Raw genomic sequence first — 22,255 nt, 5'->3', positions numbered from 1 at the left:
TCCATGAAGGCCCTGGCAAGTGGACCCTGTGTCACTGTCCTTATCCCAGTGGTGGCTTCCTCAAGTCTGAAAGACGCTGCTGCTTGTGACTCTTGGAGCTACGCAGACTATGTCAGGGGCTCCTCAGATTCAAGCCAAGCTTGCTAGGAAGAGTCTGTATTCTCAGCCATCAGCACCATGAGAGGCCGCGGGGAAAGGCGACAAGCTGGAGGCCCGAGAGCAATTCACACACTGAGTCTAGACCTGGGGTACACTCTGACTGTGGGGTTGCTGAAAAACAGTTTGTTGTGTTGAGATTCTGAATGTGCAACAAATCAATCTTGTATGTGGTGTGTGTGTGTGTGTGTGTGTGAGAGAGAGAGAGAGAGAGAGAGAGAGACAGAGAGACAGAGAGACAGAGAGACAGAGAGACAGAGACACAGAGAGAGAGATTATCTGGGTGGTATGTGTTTAGTGTGTGTATGTGTGGCATGTTTAGGAGTTTGTGTGGTATGTGAGTGGCATATTGTGCTTCTGCAGTATCTCTGGGATGCATGTTTACCCGTGTGACTGTGTGGCGTGCAGAGTGTGTGTGAGATGTGTGTTTGGGGATGTGCCTGGGCTCTGAATGATGAACTGAATAAAACCAAGGGCACGAGGAGGGCAAAGCGAGCAGGGACAGGGACAGAAAGGGGAATCTAGCGACTCCTAGTATCCTGTTAATTTATACCATGGCTCTGTACAAAAATAAAAAGGTTCTTATAAGATTAACAATTTAAATAAATATTCGATAGAACACTCTCTTTTCTATAGCTCATCTCTGGGGTTAATATTCAGTCCATGCTTCCCGCGCTGTTCTTGATCCAAGATGGCAATCACTTCATCGGCCTGTATCCGCTCCTGCAAAAAGACAAGTGACACATTTGTGGTAGAGGCGTAATAACCAGGCCCGGCAGCAGATGCTTCCCCAACACTTGCAGCCAGCCATCTGTGCACAGTCAGGGAGAAGCCTGCTGCATCCAAACTGGCACAGTCTCCATACATCCCCATGTCCTAAGCGGTTACCTTCCGAGATGTCTCCCGAGGAAGCCTCATCAGATTACCAACTTCCCACCCTCTCTGTCTCTCGGTCCCACTCTATCTCCTGCTCAACTCAGTGTTTAGACTCAGCTCACCATTTACTCCCCCTTCGGATCTGTCATGCTCCTCTACAAGACTCTGTTTCTCAAAAAGGAAATGATCGTGGCTCACCCTTTGCCTGCCAACACGTGGCTCTGGTCTCCCGTACTTGATACATCTCTTGGCCCTGGATGTTCTGTATGCCGTTTCTGTCCCTAGGTCAGCATGGTGCATGGCCAGTGGCTTGTTTTAGGCCAGAGTTTCTCAGTCATAGCATTACTAACATTTTAGGATGTGTGTGAGTGTGCGCGTGCGTGTACGTGTGTGTGCATGCATGTATGAGCGTGCATGTGTGTCCGTGTGCGTGTACATGTGTGTGTGTGTGTGTGTAGAGGATCTTCCTGTGAACTGTAGATGTTAACTTCCCTGGTATACAAGATGTCCCCACATTGTGAGAACTAAAAATGTGTATAGGCAAAATGTCCCCTAAACAGACAAGTGCTACATCTTTAGACTACCTCATTCAGATCCTTCTCATGAAGTGCTCTGGAAGGTTCCAAACAGGTTTGCCTCCTCACGCAGGCTCCTAGTGGACATGTTCCCCTGTCCTATGTGGAACTCACAACTCCAGTTGGTTGCAGGTTCTGTTTTCTTGGGGGGCGGGTGTCAAGTTTTGAAAAATCCACACTTTTCCATCTTCTGTGCCCTGCCTCCCTGCTCGCCTTAACCTGCAACTCTGTATTACTTCACAGTCTCCTCTGGCTGTTCACTCTAAAAATAGTCTCCCAGCACTAATCTGGGCAAAATGCTCCCCTGAATGCTCTCTGCATCCCTTGCATTTCCTTTTCCCCACACCAGTGCAGGATTGGGCCAGTGTGTCTTCCCCCAGACTTCACAGGCAATCTTCCATATGGTTTACCTGTGTTATTCCTCTAATTTAAGTCCAAATGTTGGCTGAAGCCATCTTTTCTTTCTGGTCATTCCCTAGTCTAGGGAGCTCATGCGGTGTGGAGAGTAAGGGAGCGGGCACAAACACTCCTTAGCAGCTCGAATAAAATCCACCGTGCCTTGCTATGAAATCAAGAATGTGGGCCCTGCCTCCTTTTTATCCTTGCATTAATCTAACTCTCTTATCTTCTCTAAAATGTCCCGTTCTAGCTGCTGTGACCTTCTTTTTGTGGGCTGTGTTTTTTGTTTGCTTTCTTGGTGCTAGGAGTTGGACCCAGGAGCTCACATATGCAAGGTATGCGCTCTGAGATGGAGCTCCCCTCCCCCACCCAGCACATTTTTGTTTCTCGGCTACCCTTCTACAAACGTCTTCCTATCGCTGGTCTTCTGCAAGTTGTCCTCTGCCTGCAAGATTTCTCTCCTTGGGTTCCTTCTCATTGGTTCTTCCTGTCAGCCGGGTTGCAGGTTACATCTGCACGTCTGGAGAGCCCCCTAGCTGGTCTACCATCTACTGTTAGCCCAGTTGTTTTATCCTGTTTTCTACATATCATTTATTGCTGTTGAAAAAAAAAATCTTCTGATCATTTGCTTTTTCTTTTCTTATTGGTTGTCTCTTTTCTTCTTTTAGAATTAGGTTCAGGGGAGTGGAGATTCTCAGTTTCTTGATCATTGATGTGTTGTCAGTGCTCGTAAAAGCTACTACCTCTTGTCAAGGGCTCTATTATCTTTAAGAGGAACCATTTATGTGGATGAAGGCCTAAAGTGCATCTCCCTAGAGGAGCCCCTCTTATAAAGCTTATTTCCAGCACTGCCCCCAAAATTAACCCTTTCCTAACTGACTCATTAGGGTCCTCAAGTCATCATTTGCAGCAGACAATCCTTCCGCAACTTGCCTGGTGTTTTAATAATTTGATTCCCGGTTATCATCTCTCTGGTTTGACTTAATGTTCCATGAACGTAGGGGCTGTGCCCCATCCAATTTTTATTCCCCTGTGGCAGTCACCAGTCCAGTTTCTGGCACACTAAATTATAAGGATAACTATGTTCTGACTTGAAAACAAAGTTCTTTGCATGCAGGAGCTCAGGGTTAATAATGATGTCACACGCAGATAACTAAAAGGAGCAGACACACAAAATAATAGAAAACTACATTAGTGACATCAGAGAATGAACGCAGTGCTTAGCAAGCTGACACACACAGAGTTTTCATATTGGACAACCACAAGAGACGATCAGCATATGCATCTCTTAAAGAGAAAGGGACCCAAGTGTTGTGACAGATGTCTGGAAGGCAACCTAACATTTTATGTGTGTATATGACTGAAATCTTCTTGATGATCAGGAGTATTATTTATTTATTTACTTATTATCTGGTTTTTCAAGACAGGGTTTCTCTGTGTAACCCTAGATTTTGTAGAACTCACTCTGTAGACCAGGCTGGCCTCAAACTCAGAGATCTGCCTACTTCCGCCTCATGAGTACTGGGATTAAAGGTGTGGGCCACTACCACCCATTCAGTAATATGTATGTATGTATGTATGGATGGATGAATGTATGTATATAGACACATATACATACAGACACACATAAACATACATATATACATGAACAAAGAAAGTCTATATATGTACATATACACACATACATACATGCATAAATGCATGCATACGCACATACATACATACTCACACATATGAATCCATAACTCACTGTTCTTAGACAGGCTTTGTTCAGGATCCAGTTTAAGTCGAGGTTTAAGCCAAAGATTCACAAACTTTGCTACATATTAGAACTGTCTGGAGAGTTTTAACCCCCTGGTACTGAGACAGCTCCCTACATAATTAGATTTATAGGTAGGAATCAGGTATTAGCGTTCTTGAAGACCCTCAGATGAGGCAGGGGAGAAAATTTTCCATTAGTTAACTAAGAGACTCTTATCATTTCCTACAAAGACCACTAGATGGCGGAACAGCCTGCAGGGTGGAGAAGTTTTTTTTAGTGCTTTTCCAAGAGGCCTGCATACTGGTGTTGAAGTATCCTGAGCAGGAAGGAGCAGAGAACTTGGTTTTCATTCATTATTTTAATAAAATGCTACAATGCATTGCGAGGGTATGATGGAAATAAAATGATACCAAATTAATACTAAAAACAGGCAGCTGATATTTCTACAATTTGTTACAATAGGGGGAGGGGTGCTGGCATTTTGTAAATTAAAAATTCAAGGAAAGAGAAACTACAGATGAAGGAGACTCTTGAGCACCCCTGAAAGTTTTCTGGGCTCTGCTGTGTTCTCCCCATCAGTGACATCCTTGCCTTTCTATGCCAGGCTGTCAGGGTCTCTGTGTCTGAGATAACACAAGCTGTCCCTACTGTCGCACTTCAGACACGACTGCTGCTTTCTCCTTCCCTAGCTGCTGGACCTCTCTGCTCCTTGGAGTCCGGCTTCTCCTGTTCACCTATGCACCCGAAAGCCTGACCTAAGCAGCAAAGAAAGGACTGTGAGAGTGTGGGGGACAAAGAAAGTGCTCTTTTTGACCATGGAAAGGGGCTGTTTCTAAACCGCTGCTGCTGACAATGGATTTGGATTCAGTTTACAAGGTTAAAGGAAAAAATAGAGCATCATTTGAAGACTAGAGTTTTAGGGGCTGGGAGCTGATCCTGGCTAAGATGCTCAGGGGTCTTGCAGAGGACGGGTGTTTAGTTCTCAACTGCTGTGTCTGCTGGCTCACTCTTACACCAGGCACGTAACATGTCCCCATCAGAATTCCACCAGCACGCACACATGCACATAATCACACATACACGCATAATCCAAAACTAAGTACATCTTGAACTGGGCTTAGTGCATGTCTTTAATTCCAGCACTTGGGAGGCAGAGGCAGGAAGATCTTATGAGGTCAAAGTCAACCTGGTCTACTTAGTAAATTCCAGAACAGCCAGTTCTGTCTACATTGAGAGATCCTGTCTCCATAACAGCAAAGGGAAAATCTTTAAGGGGGAAATTAGAATTTCATCTCTTCTTCCACACTCAGAGCTGGAGTAGACTTTGAAGGTATCTGTAGACTTCTGTTGGTGGCTTCACGTAACCTTTAGTGACCACTACAATCAATCTCTGGGCCTCGGGTGGATCTCTGATCGCTGTCAGCAAGCTGGCAATCCCACAGAACCAAAGTGAGGACTTGGAGATGACTCCCTAAAGCGATCCTGGCTGTTTTCTCCCAGGAGATTCTACTCTGTCTACTGTGCTGAACTTCAGGCCTCTTGACAGTAAGCGTCCCAGCCATATTACATTATGGATCAATATAATATTTTTTAAACAGTCAGCTTAATAGTGTAATAAATAATAACAAGAATACAGGTCTCTTTATCCTTCCCTACAATGCTTAATAAACTAGTCAGTGATGTTCTGATGATTTTCTAGCCTTTCTAGTGACCTGGAGAAAGTCCTTGGCTGCCAACAGTACAGGGTATCAATGTGCTCAATACTCAACATCTGAATGTACAGCCAGGGAGCACTAATGGATCTGTTTCTGCAAATGTCTTCACGGTTAGATCCGGGTAAGAGCTGCCTTCAGTGCCACTTCTCCCCAGACGTCACTGCAGAAGTCACCCCAGGCTTGACCCCCTTCCTATTCCCAGATCTCACTGCAGAAGTCACCCCAGGCTTGACCCCTTCCTATTCCCAGATGTCACTGCAGAAGTCACCCCAGGCTTGACCCCCTTCCTATTCCCAGATCTCACTGCAGAAGTCACCCCAGGCTTGACCCCCTTCCTATTCCCAGATCTCACTGCAGAAGTCACCCCAGGCTTGACCCCCTTCCTATTCCCAGACGTCACTGCAGAAGTCACCCCAGGCTTGACCCCCTTCCTATTCCCAGATGTCGCTGCAGAAGTCACTGCAGGCCCAACCCCTCTCCTTCTCCCAGACGTCACTGCAGAAGTCACCCCAGGCTTGACCCCCTTCCTATTCCCAGATGTCACTGCAGAAGTCACTGCAGGCTCAACCCCTCCCCTTCTCCCAGATCTCACTGCAGAAGTCACTGCAGGGCCAACCCTCTCCTTCTCCCCAGATGTCGCTGCAGAAGTCACCCCAGGCTTGACCCCCTTCTTATTCCCAGATGTCACTGCAGAAGTCACTGCAGGCCCAACCCCTCTCCTTCTCCTAGATCTCACTGCAGAAGTCACAGCAGGCTCAACCCCCTCCTTCTCCCAGATGTCACTGCAGAAGTCACCCCAGGCTCAACCCTTTTCCTCCCCAAATGTAACTGCAGAAATTACTACAGGTTTAGGAACAAAGTAAGGACTTCTGAGAGAGATTGGTACAGGGAGCAGGGCTCACTTTGCAATGGCAGCAAACTCACCAATTCTCTGTAAAGAGGGTCTAGGGTGAACCACAGCGCCACAGCACAGCGCTGGCCTTTGGTGACTGCCTTCACCCCATGAGGGTTCTCTCCGCCAGATGAGAAGCTGATCATTCGCCCACACTTTGGTTTAATAGAGGCCTGATAACAAAATAAAAATTAGACTTTCAATTCCTATGCCATGTGTGCATTCATCATGCCTTCTGTGCGATTACTTCTTTGGATTACATTTTAAAGCAAAGAGCTGGGATGGGATCTCAGTGTTAAAAAAACAAAGACTGCCTTGGTTCTTTTTTTTCCTTGCAGAATATAGTTTCTAAGTAACGTACCTTCCATAATAAACCACTTAAGCAACATGTGTGGCACATCCCATGCACATGGGCGTCACCTGGCAGGTGCTCTGGTGATAACACGCCCACTCAAGCATACAAGCCTTGCACTTTAATGCACTACTGTAGCTTTTGGTACCAGCAATTCATCGGTGCTTAAGGTGGGTGTGCATTTTAATATCTGTGAACTTAGAAGGATATGAGGGGTACAGGAGAAATTTTACCATTGGCCTATGTCACAGATACATGGCTGGAAGTCTTTCTAATTCTCCACTGTGCACCTATGGTTTTTTGTTTTTTGTTTGTTTTTTTTTTTTTTTTTGGTTTTCGAGACAGGGTTTCTCTGTAGCTTTGGTGCCTGTCCCGGAACTAGCTCTTGTAGACCAGGCTGGCCTCGAACTCCCAAAGATCCGCCTGCCTCTGCCTCCCGAGTGCTGGGATTAAAGGCATCACTCGGCTATAGCCCCTGGGATGACCTATGCATGGCTCCAGAGACTGGAAATCACCGATACAACAATTCAAAGCTTGCACACTGCGAAGCTTCCACTGACTTTTTGGCAGGACATGATAGAGAAGAAACACACTCCTGAGGCTCAACAGGAGGCTTTTGAGGCTGAGCAAGCATAGGCAACTGAACATTAGACGCCATGGTCCTGTGTATTTACAGGGTCTGTGGCAGGAGGAGAAACCACTTTGTAGCCTTCAGGAAATAAAGCTTATTCACTCCATTGAGCTTGGACAAGTGCAGCCAGTGTACAATAGCAGCTCTGACCACTGTGTATGTGTGTGTGTGTCGAGGGGTGGGAGAGATGACTGTGTGGTACAGCTAGGAGGCTCTTTCTTTCTAACCTTTCTAGGAACATGTTTGAGTTTTTTCTAAAGTCCTTGGATGCTACATAGATTGACTCTGGTCCTGTGACTCTGTGTAGGACGCCAGAAGTAGACAGAAACGTGTGTGTGTGTGTGTGTGTGTGTGTGTGGTGGGAGGGTGTCACGCTCATGTGTGCAGATGTCCCTGGAGTCAAGAAAAGGGCATGGGTTAGAGGCAGTTGAGTTGGTGTTAGAGGCAGTCGTGAGCCACCTGGCGCGGAGCTGGGAATTAAACTTCATGTTCTTCAGTATCCAATGTGGAAAGGAAAAAGGAAACCTGCCACTTCCCGAGACTGGAATAAGTTTGTTATAGAAAAGGAGGGAAGTGGGAATTCCTCATTTTTAATAATTCCTACTTGATCATTTTAATTATCTACAAAAGCCCTAAAACTGCTACAAACAGGAAGTACTATTGAGCTTTTCCATTAAAAGCTTAGCAGTTTTTTATCCACTTTTTAGTGGGAAGTATGTTCTGGACTTTGTGAAATGTCTCAGTTATTATAACTGTAGAACTATGTAGAAATAAGAATGCCTTCTGCTTTCACACATGGAAGGAGCAGGAAGAACCGGACTGAGCTACAGTAGGCTGGCCTCTCTACCACTAATCATTGGGCACGTCCGAATACGGCCACTAGATGGAGTAGAGGCAAAGAAATCGTCAACCACGTTATTTTCTGCCAAATTAAGATGGGAACGTTTTTTTCTTCTTCAGTTTCCATGTTTTCAAAGCGTGGAAATAAAATGCTTTCTGCACACGGCTTGTCTAAATGTGAGTCCTTTAGAGGGATTTAACTCTCGTCCAGAGCATTAGCCTTGGTTTCTTTTTCTCAACATAGGAAACCTCAAAGCACTTACTGATTTCTTTTTCTTTTCCAATAAAAAAATGAGGCAACAAGTCTGTTTAAACATTGTACTCAATTCATGAAATATTTTGTTATAACCATGCTTCTATGTTCTATCCCCACAATCCTCATAATAATCCCCCTAAGTCAATGATACTCAGCTTGGGACATAGATGTAGTGTTCCCTGAACAACTATGTATATGTTTCACTATAGGGAAAAAAATGTGCAAGCTGAGACTGAATGCACAAAATACGGGGAGAGTTTTGAAAATTGCTTATTTAATGCTAACACTTTGAAGTTCCTCATACGCATGTCCCGACTACTTGGATCTTTCAGCAAGGTAGATACCCCATAATCAATTTATAATTCTTAAATTCTTCATTTGAGATGTAGTGTTCTTATAGTGTGTTTGATCTTCGGCTTAAAGATCAAAAGATTCTAACTATACTGTCTGTGAGTGCTAAGGAGGTTAGCTTCTGAAGGCAATGCCTCGTTTATGAGTAAAATAATTGGTATGACTTGTGATCTAAATATTTGTGAGTATACATACCCATTTAGAGGTAAAAGATCATGCGTTATACTTAATTGTATAGACCAGTTTGTCTGCACACACATTTGGAAGTTCATGCTCAATCTAAGCACACTGGCTGCTTGAAGCCACTGATTTGTCCTAAGTCTGAGGGCCTTAGGAACGCTGTTTGAAGATTCCCACCATATTGTTTCAAGGAGGCCCAGAACCTAAGCAAGTGGTTCTCAACCTGTGGGGTGCGACCCCTTGGGGGGGGGTCACAGATCATATACTGCATTATGATTCATAACAGTAGCAAAATTACAGCTATGAATTAGCAAGGGAATTATTTTATGGGGGGAGGGGTGGTTAACCAGAATATGAGGAACCGTACATGAAGATCACAGTATTAGGAAGGTTGAGAACCACTGCTCTTGGCTTTGATGCCAAGTCTAACATTTATATGATTGCAATCAAATCCTTAAAAATGCCTCTTTCTCAATTTGCTCGTCTTTAAAATGGACCAAAACAGTCACATCTGCTTAATACTTTTATGATCTATAGATCACTGCGATCCACTTTATCTCTTGCGCTTTGTGCTCAGCAACAGTAGAAATTCAACAGCCAGCACGATGCGGGGAAGGCGGTAACACTGAAGTCAAAATCCCCAGTCCCTTTTTAGGAGCGGCTTTCCTTACAGTCACAGTTTTGGCATCCATTTCAGTGAAGATGAACTCTCCGCCTTCAAAGTCGTCGTTCATGTACAGGAGTGCACTGTAAGGAAAGGGGACACATTGTTCCAGTGACAACAGAGCCCTCGCCAGCATCGCTCTAAGACACTGAAGACTAGTGACGACTGGACCAGCCTGAGTGGTAAATTGTCTTTGACACTGGCCCTCCATACCCTTGAAGTTAAGCCCAGGGATAATCTGAGTTATATTCCTGACGCTTACTGATTCCACTTACATATGGTTCTCGTCTCATGTCAAACTCACTTCCCACTGTAAACTCCTAATCAGGCTTTGATTATCAGCCCTCTCAGCTCGCCCACATGGTCTGTAATGCTCTTCCTGCAGCACAGCAAAGTTACCCCAGAGGATGGACGTTTTTTTCTTTCCTTAGCTTAGTTAATGTGACCTTGTGACCGAGCCTTCCCATGCAGATAAGGACGGCCCTCTAAACGTTTTGAATAAATCACAATATAGCAACAACTTACATGTTGTTAAATAAACCCAGAGGCTACATATGAAGATATGCTGTTGCATCCTGGGATAGCTTCTCTTAATGTACTAACATATGTCCTCATACTATCCAACAGTATTCCCTTTGGAGTTTCTATTTCCTTATGGAAACAATGCAGACACAATTCTTGGAGGGTGTGAATAATACACATGTATGTGATAAAGTGCTTCTTGTGTTGGGAGAGCACACCCTCATGCTGGAAGAGTAGGAAAAACATGCAAAATGATAGACTTTAGAGAAACACACTCATTTACAAAGTGAGTTGTCTACTTCAAAGGAGGCAATCTATGTATAATACTTAAGAAAAGAATGGGAAGGCTCGTTCTTGGTCATGGCTGCTGTTCCAGGTGACTCCTGGGAATCTCTACTCCACAGAGACGAACAAGGTAGCAAGCTCAGCAAAGCAGCTTCCGGCTTTCCACAAAAGCTCCACTGGGAGCAGCAGCCCTACCTATAATCCCGGAAAGTGTAAGCAGGAGGCTCCTTCCAGCATTCATTAGCTTCTGGATCCAACAGGCAGTTGTCGGCGTGAATAGGGTGACTGAGGTCATTTCGTCTATCCTGCTGCCCTGCCGGAAGAAGGGACAAGAATGAGAGCAGGAAGAAGAAGGAGAAGAGAAGCGCCCCAATGTGCAGCAGCTCAAAGCACACTTAGTCAGCCTTCTTCAGCCCAGTGCGAAGGGGGGGAGAGAGAAGGCAGCGTGGCTATAGAGATCACCAGGTGAGAAGACCCCTGTGGCTGACCATCAACTGGACATGAAGCTTCGGTCAAGCCACGCCTGTCATTTTGGGTATAAAAGACGGAATGCATGGGCCTGGGTAAATCCCGGGCATTTTGTAGGTTGAGTTTCATGTGGGGTAGCGAAAGCCCATGGAGGAAATGGAGAAGGAAGCCAAAGGCTGTGACTCACTCTCCACAAGTGCGAAGTGCTCTGACCTAGATCTCCTTCCACCCCCAGCAGGGTGAATGGAAGAGAAAACCTGCCCCTCAGCACACTTTCCAGTGAGACCCTTGCGGTCTGCACCTCCATCCTGTGCTTGAGGACTTAACTGCAGTTTCCAGCCTCCTGGGTGCCTCAAACTCAGAGCAGAGAAGTATTTTTCCCCTGCGTGTCTTAGCAATGATGAGAAATGGATCGACAGAAACTGTACAGAATGGTGTCTGCCAGAACTTTAGGAGCCAAAAGGTAGAAAAAGAAAGAAGAACTTTCTGTTGGTTTAGAAATCTGTTGTTCTCATAAGTTCTCACTCCAGAGCATCGCAGCAATAGAGCTTTGCTGGATTGTTCTCTTTCCTGTGGCATTCTGGGAAGAAGGGGACAAGCTCAGGTTCTGGAAACCTACCAGACAGGGCTGTTCTGCAGACCATGTGTGTATAGGAAAAATACAGGGTTGAGTTCAGCATGAAATAGGATTCCACAATCTTCCGGGCCTTCTCACTGATGTCATAGAAGAGGCGAGCGCTCTTCAGGGGCACCCGGCCTTCATAACCAAACTGAAAAAAAAAAATAACCAAAACGCCAAGGACATTAGAGACTGTGGGGTTGACTGGAGGATTCGAGACAAACAGGCTCTCGGTTTCATGACAAGAATGCTGACCGGCCATCTCTGCAGTAACTAAAGGGAATGATAAATAGCACGTGCTTGCATGTTCAGGTAGAACGGTGAGCCATGCAACAGCTCCTCTGAATGGCAGCGGGAAGGAAAAAGCTCACTGCCCCCTTGCCCCTTCTCTCAGAACATAACCTTCATTCCCCTCTAATAATGCTTCTTGAGACGAGACGCATGACTGATGTGAGGACATTTCCGTCATTAGCTCATGAGAACAGTGCTTGCATAGCTTTTGGCGAGATACAAACTTAGGAAACATGAGGCTTGAAAAAAGGACGCCGGAATGGAGGGAATCATTAGAAACAGCGAAGTGGCTGGAGGTGTCGTGCAGAGACACGGTGTGTGCTGCCAACGGCCCTCAGCACCAGGAACACAGCACAAAGCCACCAACTGAGTGTCCATCCACAGCTGCTCCTTCTAAACTCTCCCTCCCAACTCTGCCCTTCACAAGCCCCGCCCCAGCCCCGCCTCCTCCCCCACCATCCCAAGGAACCCGAATTTAAAGGAAGCAAAAGGTTTACTTTGAGCGCTTTCAAGACAGTCGCCCCTTCGAACTTTTCATTGGGTGTGTGGGGTGACGTTTTTCCTCGGTATCCATCACCAACCAACATGATTCCCTGGGGACAAAGGGCATACAAATGCTCTGTCAGTGACAAGGAACAATTCACTCAGCACCGCGTAATCCCAGGGTACAGGGATAACCAATTCTAATAGGGGTATTGGTATTTTTCTTTATCTTCCTTATATAATACCACTTTTAAAAAAGACATTTAATACAAACTATTCATTTATTGGCTAACTGCTGGATAAAATAGAGGGATTTCTCCAGCACCTTCTATAGTAGGCAGGGCACACGCTGGATGGCTACTGTCTTAAGAACTAAGCCGCTGGGAGTTTTCAGATTATTCCAGCCTAAAAGTTATAAAAGCACCTCCGATGTCTTCCACCTGCCACAGTTACCATCTTCTGCCTAAGTGAAATTCTAATGCCCTAACACTGTCCTCCAGGTTCAGAACATTCTGGGGCAGGGGCTTCCCTCCTCCAGGACATTGCCCTTGAGGCTGAGGACGGACTGGCAAAGGGGCTTCTCTCCTCCACGCCACTGACTCCAGGCTCAAAGCTGGGCTAACACTGAGGGTTCCCCTTTTCCAGTCCTCACACTGGCCACGCTGTGCAGCTCCCGACACTGCTCTTCCGACAGGACGTTATCTAGGAGAACCCGCTGAGTCCCGTTGAGCTGCTCTGAATTGTACACGAAGGTGATGTTCTCATAGAGCAGAGGGCCACCTGCGGGGACAAAGCAGAGTGTCCTCTGTGCTGCTTCCACCCTCTAAGATGCTGCCCAGGAAAACCAACAGTCTGCAACAGATAGCCCAGGAGAGGCGGGAACACAGGAACACGGGAGTACAAGAACAATCACATATTAAAAAGATGCATGTATGTTAGGTCTCAAACCTGGGAACAAACTGCTAGCAAATCAAAGTGGACCCTGTCTACCAGTCTCTCAGCTTTCCGGGTACCTGACATAGTGTGCCCTACCCTGAACTCTCCCAGCAAGAGACAGGGCTGTATTTTGTACATTTATGTTTCATATAACCTGATGGCCACAATTATGAAACAGGAGAGCAGGAATGTAAAAGAAACTGCAGCCAAGTCAAGAACCCTAATGAAGAAGGTTGATGTTACTTTGCTTAGAATAAAACACCAGATTCCATATGAACATTCTCCTGAAAGACGGGGACAGGATACTTTAGGGTTAGCATTCCTTGTAGTATCATGTTATTCACTGTTGTGCTTTTATCACAGGAAATTAAAACTACTATGAAGTCTTAGTGAATGTGTTTAATTTTAGTTTTAATCTGCCCTTGCTTCATTATTCATAAGCCTTCAACCTGATTGATTGCTAATATTAACTCATTCAATCAAGTAGTCAGCGTGACTTTACCTTATGTCCCATCAAGATACACATCTACAGCAGGATTCAGTTATAGATAGATGTCTTAGTCATCACCTCCTATAATTCTAAAATTATCAGCAAAACTGATAAATGTAGAACTTGTGGGTTCTAAGACAATACATTTAACTTAATTTTTGGATAAGTAGAAAAATTAAGTTTTCCTTTCACAGTTTGATGTTCCTTAAATTTTCTTGTACTGAAGTTATAGAAAAATATGGAATTGGATAGAATCTAAATACCACTTGAAACTTGAAATGTCTGAGTAGGCTTCATGAGTTTTCCAGGCAGTTAAATGCTACACAGTAGTTTTCGGACTTGGGCCACCACAATTCCTCCCCTCGACAGCCCTGGTCTCCTCTTCCATCCTGTCCTCTCGCCTCTTTGTTCTTCCTATGGCACGCTCTAAGACACTCCTCGCCACCTTCACGATCCCTACCCTTGTGCGATCTGCCTGCTGGGAGTGTGAGCATGGCTGGGTAATTGTTTCTGATTCACAGACTACAACAAAGGAGATGGGAGGTCAGGCCTGTGACTATCTTACAGGAGGCTGGGACTTCTCCCAGGCTCACCTGCCCAGTTCATTGTCTTCCCAGCTGTGTGCCTTGATTAGGCAAGCAGTGCTATTAGTACTGATGGGGCAAGAAACAGAGGGCATCCTCTGGCCGAGAACCAGCCAGGACTGTACAGCCACGGCCCATCAGCTCTCTAGGAAATGAGTTCCGCCATCTGAACCGGAAGTTATTTCCCAGTTTTGCTGGCTAGTTTTATTCCGACTTGATATAAAGTTGCAGTCATTTTGGGAAAGAGAACCTCAGTTGAGAAAAGGTTCCCTCCAGATTGGCCTGTGCACAAACCTGGGTGCATTTTTCTTGAGTGATGATTGGTAGGGGACACTCCAGCTCACTGAGTGCGATGCTATCTCAGGGCTGGTGGTCTTGATTGCTCTGAGAGGAGTCAGAATGAGCCATATGAGCCAGCCAATAGGTAGCACTCTTCCACGACTTCTGCTTCAGTTTCTGCTCCAGGCTCCTGCCCTGCTCTAGGAGGCATGGGGGATTTGTGCTTACAGATAAGCACTAGAAGAACCTGGAATGTCTCACACACAGGCCTGTTCCTTCAAAGGAGGGAATGTACAAGCAGTCCTCTGTCCAGAAGGCTGGGAGAGGCATGGTTAAAGAACTGGTGGTGAGAGGAGACACCAGAACCTCTCTCAGGACCATATCAGCAGCTTGTTTTTCTCAGTCAGTATATAAAATCTCTCTCTCTCTCTTTCTTTCTTTTTTTTTTTTTTGGTTTTTCGAGACAGGGTTTCTCTGTAGCTTTGGTACCCGTCCTGGAACTAGCTCTTAGAGACCAGGCTGGCTTCGAACTCACAGAGATCCGCCTGCCTCTGCCTCCCGAGTGTTGGGATTAAAGGCGTGGGCCACCACCGCCCGGCTTAGAATCTCTCTTTATGGACGGTCGCATGTAGTCTTTATGGAAGATGCTACAGGTACTTTACGGAGAGTTTCCGTGTACTTACGTCTGATCTTTGTTTCTCTTACTCTGTTAAACTTTATTGTGCATATGGGACTGAGTGAGTTATGGCCAAGAAAGTTTTCACCAAATTGTGTTGTGCTTAAACATACCTAAAATAAACTACTTGGGGGGTAGGAATTGGCCCCCAAAATCTGAATGACCAGTTTTCACCCAATTGTCTTGTGCTTATACATACCTAAAATAAACTACTTGGGGGGCTGGAAGTAACTCCCAAAATTTGAATGAACACCCTGCTCTTAGCTGTGTTGAACTGAACTGCCTTCTAGCCTCCTGCGGACCACTACCTTACTGGCCATGGTGGTCGCAGAGATCCCCACGCCCTGACTGAGCATCACCTCTCCATGCTGGAATATGATGTGGAACTACATAATAAACCCATTTCTTCACATGTTGCCTTTAGTCTTGGTGCTTTTTCACAGCAACGGGACCCTAACTAAGACACCAGTCAAGGCCCTGCTGAGATGTTGGGATAAGCCTTGGGGAAGATCATGGATGTCTCTGGGTTCTGAATCTCAAAAAAGATAAGATAAAATACATGTCTGTTGTTGTAAGCAGATGAAACTAGATAAAACAAAAATAATGACAGCCCCCTCACAGGTCTTTGTCATATAGTTTGGGAACAGTGTCCCAATCTCTGTAGGCAATCAGAATTCCTAGTCAAATTGAGGCGCATCCCTTCAAACTCAGAAAGCTGCGTAGCTACTCCAACTAAGAAATGAAAAACTACTCCTTGAAGCAAAAACGACAACTGCAGATTCACAGAAAACCAATTGTAAATATGAAATTCAAATATAAATAGAACACAAAGTTTAGTGAACTAGATTGGTTTGTAATTTGTCAAGTGTTCATTATTCTTTGGCTTGAAGCAATTTCCTTAATTATAATAAGATTATTCTTAAAATATGTATTTTAACATTACTATGCTGAAGCACTAAGGAAAAAAATTTCTATCGCCCAAGCTCAGCATGAGTGTTTGTTGCTGTTATCATTACTATTGAATTGTATAGCTGTACTAGAATACTATATTAGATTCTGGTGTCAATATTAGTAAGCTTGCTTTAATGGAGTATATTTAGAAGAGGGTGTGGAGATATTGGCAGAACCCTGAGCCATGCAACAAATAACATTCAAATATTCACATAAAGGCTGGGCAGCACATATTCCTAAATATGTAGAATGAAGGAGATTAGGAGAATTGGTATTTCACATATGCTTTTCATGAGCTATTAAAATCACCACAGAATGTATAGAATTTTATGCAGAAATTTATTACACTTAAAAAGCAAACAAAAGAAAGAAGGGGGTGGGGAAGGGAGCTTGCCATCCACGCGGATGTGACCAAACCAAAGATGACTTACAGTAGCACACCAGACAAGGGGAAATGTGAAAATTAAAATCAAAATGTAGTCCAATAGGTTGTGGTTCCTGGGGCCTGGTCTGATGGTTGCAGCCAACTTTTAACCACTGTGCAGTGCGCAGGGAGATTTGGTTAAACAACTTAATTCTTCTCTCATTCATAAAGTATGTGCCTGGCTCTCACTCCCTGGTCGCAACAAAGATCATCTAGGCAAGGGTTTCTTTGTGCACACTGCTTGAGGCTCACGGCAAGAGCAATGGTATTCTCGTAAATATCCCATCTCACTAGGCATGGGGCGGGGTGCGAGCTAAGAAGCCCCGACATGAGCACAAGCCTTTAGGGTTTTCAAAGGACAGCACATGCATCATTTCCTGCCTAGTTACCACCTACTGCAAGGCACAGAGGGGCCAAGGAGAGACATGTCATAGTGTGCGTCCTGTCATAACACATCCTGAAATCAAGCCTTCAGACTCCAAGTTCAACATTATTTTGGCCTTGTCCCAAGGGACCCTGGACTCATTAGTCAGCATGGTCTTTGGAAACAGGGGCTAAAAGAATGAGTAACTGACTGACAGAGGTGTTTTCTGTGAGTCAGCACACGTGTGACCTAGGCTGGAGTTAGTTTGGGAGGTGGCCCCCAGAGACCGTGCTGTGGGAGTATTTATTAAACGCTAACCCAAGGAGATGACAGACCCTTTGCAAACAAGAAGAAAAATGACAGAGACTGTACTTTATGACACATGCCTCCTGGAGCCTTGCCCCCTTGGCATCTGCTTTCTGCCAAGCCATGGGAATGTTCTGGGCCTGGTAATTTTATAGCTTACCACTATTCTCAAGTGTCCGAGGGCACTGCCCATGTGGTAGAATCAAAAATGCATTTGCATTCCGTTACCAGTTCCTACTTCAGCACATCTAAAATACTTGAACTTTCCTGAATAATAGAAGTGTATTTTTATCATTCATAGTCTCTGGAAAACTATCACACCTAAGCTTATTCTGCTAATGAAGCGATTCATCGTGTATCCCATAGCTAGACTCTGGATGCAACCTGCAGCTTGGGGCACGGAGGAGGTGGAAGTCAGGGTTTGTCAAAGTCTTGAACACCGGGAATATATAAGCTTGCTGTGGAGGTACTGGGAGATGAATGTGTAGAGAGAGTACAGAAAGATCTGTGCCCTATGACTACGTCATCTGGTTGCTCATTAGTATCCTTTCTTGTTTCTGAGTTCTCTGAACACATCTGTCAAATTTACAAAATCCAAAGATTCTCTCTCTCTCTCTCTCTCTCTCTCTCTCTCTCTCTCTCTCTCTCTCTCTGTATCTATCTATCTATCTATCTATCTATCTATCTATCTATCTATCTATCTATGGTTTTTCCGGACAAAATTCTCTCTATGTAATTGCCTTGGCTGCTGTACTGGAACTCATTTTGCAGACCAAGCTGGCCTTGAACTCACAGAGATCTGCCTGCCTCTACCGCCCAAATGCTGGGATTAAAGGCAATGCACCAGCACCAAGCCTATCCAGACGGGATATCTTTAAGACAAGGTCAGTCCTGGGTTTAATCATCGTGGACATTTATACTTGCATTTAGTTCTCAGGGCTTATACTTTAGGCTATGCCTTAGGTAAAACTGTTTGTAATCAATGCAATAGGTATTGAAGAAAACATAACAATCTGGTTCTGGACATGACTATAGGGTTCAAGTGCTTGCTGGATGTCATGTGAGACTTTGGAGAAGTAACTAAATTCCCGCTTGAGAGACTGCTACTATTAAAATGAAAGCTATGTAAATTCTCTTAAGAATTATATATGCAAACAATCATGGCTGTTAAGAAGTACTATCAATTTTGTCAGCAGTACTCTTGCTAATAGTATATTACTATAACAATGCTTGACTCTGTGTAAAACCTGCTTTTGTCAGGAGTCTGCAATTCCACCAATTCTGTTCTTAGGTTCATAAAACACTCTGTTCTCTTGTCTCCATGCTTCTGTTCCAACTGTTTTACCCACTAGAACATATCTCTGTACACTCCTAGGAAACTGGTCTGAAGTATCTTTAGGGTTGATGGGGTGGAACATTAATTTAAGATGGGTTACATTTGTTTATGCTTTTAAATTTGTTTAGTGATACAAAGACATGTTACATTTGTTTAATTAAATAAAGTTAACCTGAGGTCAAGAGGCAGAGTCAGCAACTAGCTCACAGGAAGTGGTAGGGAGAAACTATGTGTAGCTAGGATTCTTAAATGGGGGCTGAGCAGAAGGACACCTAATGTTTTGGGGGGATGAGAGCTAGGAGAAGTTAGCTTCTTACTATTAAATCTCTCTGAGCTCAGAGGATTTCATTTCAACCATTGAATCCCTAGTTCTATAGAGGGATGGAGATCTAGATAAAGTGCCCTTTAGCAGCTGTGATAAAGCTGGTGCCTAAGGGAACAGAATTCATGCCTGGCTATGGCCAGTGTAGTTGAACTGGTAGCTGCTTCCGATTAGGACAGCAGTTACTAAGAGGCAGCTACCGAATTTAATCAAAAACAATAGGTTGATATTGTAGATAAGTACTGGGCTGCTTACCCAACATTCACAAGACCCTGTATTAAACGTCTACCATATCATACATGTTTAAAAAATAAAGATAAAATCTATTTTTACTCAAATTCCTGCTCAAATCTTAATTATCTAAGTACCTTTGGTAAACTAACTTACTATCCCACATGACCTCTGTTCTCTCCATGATCCTTGCATGTGCAGTCTATCCCACACTATCTAGCATTCACTACCTGGCTGGGCAACAGAATTTAGTCTAGTGACCTCTCTAAGCTCAAGTATTCCACTGAGAATGAGGAGAACCACACAGTTCTTGTCTAATTCAAAGGATGGGGGAGTATTTGGAAACAATTTTTGTAGTGACATAAAGATCTGAGGCATTTTTCTGTTTATGTGTTGACTTCAGACAACGGCAGATTTATTCTTAGTCTTAAAGAGAAAATGATCTCCACCTCAATCTCTGTGGTAGTTTGAATAGGAATGGCCCCCATTGATTCATGTGTTTGAGTACTTGGGTTATAGGGAGTGGTACTATTGGGAGGTGTGGCCTCGCTGCAGTAGGTGTGATTTTGTTAGAGGAAATGTGTCACTAGGGGGTTGGGATTTGAGGTCTCAGAAGCTCAGGCAAGTTTACTTCCTGGTGCCATTGGAGCTAGATGTAGAACTCTCAGCTACCTCTCCAGTACCATATCTGCTTACAGGCCACCATACTTCTCACTATGATGACAATAGAGTGAACCTCTGAACTGTAAGCCACCCCAATTAAATCTTTTCCTTTATAAGAGTTGTCATGGTCATTGTGTCTCTTCAAAGCAATGAAACCATAGCTAAGACAGAAATTGGTACCAGGGACTGGGGAATTGCTGTGATAGGTCTGACCATACTGTTGTCTGGAAGGATGTGGACTTTGGATCAGAAAGGCAGCTGAACACTTTAAATGGTGCTTAATGGGCCATCCGCATCGGAAACATGGAAGACAGTGGTGTTGAGGGCAATCTGAACTGTGGCGGGCTGGCTCAAGCGGTTTCAGAGAAGAACTTTTGCATGTGAGCTAGAGTCTATTGTGATATTTTCAAAAGATCTGCCTGAGGCTAAAGTGAAGAGTTTTTGGATTAATTCCATTAGCAGAGGAAATATCAACACAACCTGGCATTGACACTGCCTGTGGTTATTAATGTTTTCTCTTATACAGGTTTATATTGAAAAGGAGCAGGCCATGTAAGGAAAAATACAAAATGTACAATTTTAGGAGAAAGGGGGTACTAGGAAGTGGAATAGAGTGAAGCCCAGTGTTCAAGGAGATAAACAGATTAACAAAATAGTGACGTTAAACGGAATAAGGGATCTCAGGGCAAGATCCCACCCAACGAAGCTTCCAACTTGTGAAAAGGAATTTAAGAAAACTTTAAGGATTTCCCCCACCATACCCTGTTCCTCTGTCTTCATAGACATAAAAGCTTGTTTGTACGTACCTTCTCTTAGGTCTCGATCTATCTTGGGTAGTGACTTTTTCCCCATTGACAATCCATGAACTTCTGCTCCCTCCACGTTCACTCCTGAAGGGACCCTGTCCATTCAAAAGAGTTGAGACTGAAATTTCCCATTAAATAAAGATGTTCAAAGGTAAGGAATACTGCAACTACACAGGCTTTGATTCTGAGTTGTAGACCATTCATGGAGCTTTCTAAATCACATGATATCCCCGTGTCTTTGTGCGGCTCTCTCAGCTTCCTCAGGATGCCATTTCTCTCTACATTTTCTTTGCAACTTTTATCAAAATTAATTGCAACTATAACTTCACTCTTTTCTGATAGGTCTATTGTCCCAAAGAACAGGAAACAGTGATTGTGTGCACCTTCATAATTCTCCATGTTGTATTGTGTCCTGAACATGGACTGCATCACTGAATAATGCTCGAATGGAGACAAATCCTGTCCTAATGTAAGAGTTGGTTCTTAACTATTCTGAGGAGAAAGATATGGTTTGTCTCAAGCTTCCCAGATACATATAAGTGAGAGTAGATAGCCTTTAAACTGACACAGACTGGGGTATGTTCAAACACTCCTGTATGTCCTAGATTCTCTCCCAGTAATCTTATATCACTCAAGTGCTGACTGATTGCAAGATTGCAAGACTGAAATCTTCCAGGTTATGGTGCCAAAGTCATAAACAAGTCCCTTCCTTCCATTGACATGGTCTGTCTCATTTAAAAATAGGTCTATTAGATTGTGTGATCACAAACAGGTCAGTCACACTTGTTATTTTAAAACATGTGGGTTGATTACAATTGTATTAAAAGTGAGTTCTCTTAGTTTTAATCTGTTCAGTAATAACATTCAGTTCACTATGCAGACAATTTTCTGGTCTTGATTTCAAATGAATATCATAAGGGAATTTATCATCAGAAAGGAAATTTTGATTATGATCAAAATGCATTGTATGCAATTCTCAAAGGATGAAAACCATTTTGAAAAGCAAATTTCATAAAACTTGTTAGTGGAAATAGCATCCAACTTTGTGTAATAAGTAATGACAGGTAGTTAGCATTTGGAGCCTTCTGGGCTAACTCTTTAATTTAAGGAAAAGTGTTCACACCCAAGGAGAAAACTCATTATTCAAAACCATACAGAAGGGAGTGGGAGCGCTGGGACCAGGACACGGTTCCTAATGCGCAGCTCAAAGGCTGTAATTACATTCCATTCACTAATCCACTGGAGCTATGTTCCTTGTGCCATCTCCTCCCCCTGAACACTTTGTATCACTGTAGTTTGTCTCTCAAACTCACCGATTCTCATCCTGCCGTCCTCCATAACTGATCCAGTAATTCTGTTTACAGTTGAGAAAGAGGTATAAATTTATTAATAAAACACAATTTAGAGGAATAAAAAAATAAAATACTCTTAATGAAGTATTAAGAAGGCCTGAAATATTCAGGAACTTGGACTGTGTATCAATGAAGAGAAGGTTGGTGAGATTTTTGGCAAGGGCACCACAGGTAACAAATGAATTTTAAAAATGCGCAGAATTAGTTAGGGCCTTGGT

At 44.0% G+C, this 22,255-nt stretch overlaps 1 protein-coding gene across 1 annotated transcript in view; it reads right to left on the bottom strand.

Annotated features, from left to right (window-relative positions):
• Positions 1–303: 303 nt before the first annotated feature.
• The window catches only part of P3h2 (prolyl 3-hydroxylase 2), a 151,840-nt gene continuing 129,888 nt past the window's right edge, over positions 304–22,255 (bottom strand). The window contains exons 7-15 of the mRNA XM_075967664.1: positions 21,999–22,039; positions 20,686–20,780; positions 12,970–13,097; positions 12,332–12,427; positions 11,544–11,694; positions 10,652–10,769; positions 9,657–9,732; positions 6,408–6,548; positions 304–879 (exon numbers count right to left, since the gene is read on the bottom strand). Of these exons, the coding sequence (XP_075823779.1) occupies positions 787–879; positions 6,408–6,548; positions 9,657–9,732; positions 10,652–10,769; positions 11,544–11,694; positions 12,332–12,427; positions 12,970–13,097; positions 20,686–20,780; positions 21,999–22,039 (939 nt within the window). The 3' untranslated portion in view covers positions 304–786. The remainder of the gene's footprint in view (positions 880–6,407; positions 6,549–9,656; positions 9,733–10,651; positions 10,770–11,543; positions 11,695–12,331; positions 12,428–12,969; positions 13,098–20,685; positions 20,781–21,998; positions 22,040–22,255) is intronic.

The sequence above is a fragment of the Microtus pennsylvanicus genome, chromosome 1, assembly GCF_037038515.1.
Source record: "Microtus pennsylvanicus isolate mMicPen1 chromosome 1, mMicPen1.hap1, whole genome shotgun sequence".
Lineage (NCBI taxonomy): Eukaryota > Metazoa > Chordata > Mammalia > Rodentia > Cricetidae > Microtus > Microtus pennsylvanicus.
This window is presented reverse-complemented; position numbering and strand designations above follow the sequence as displayed.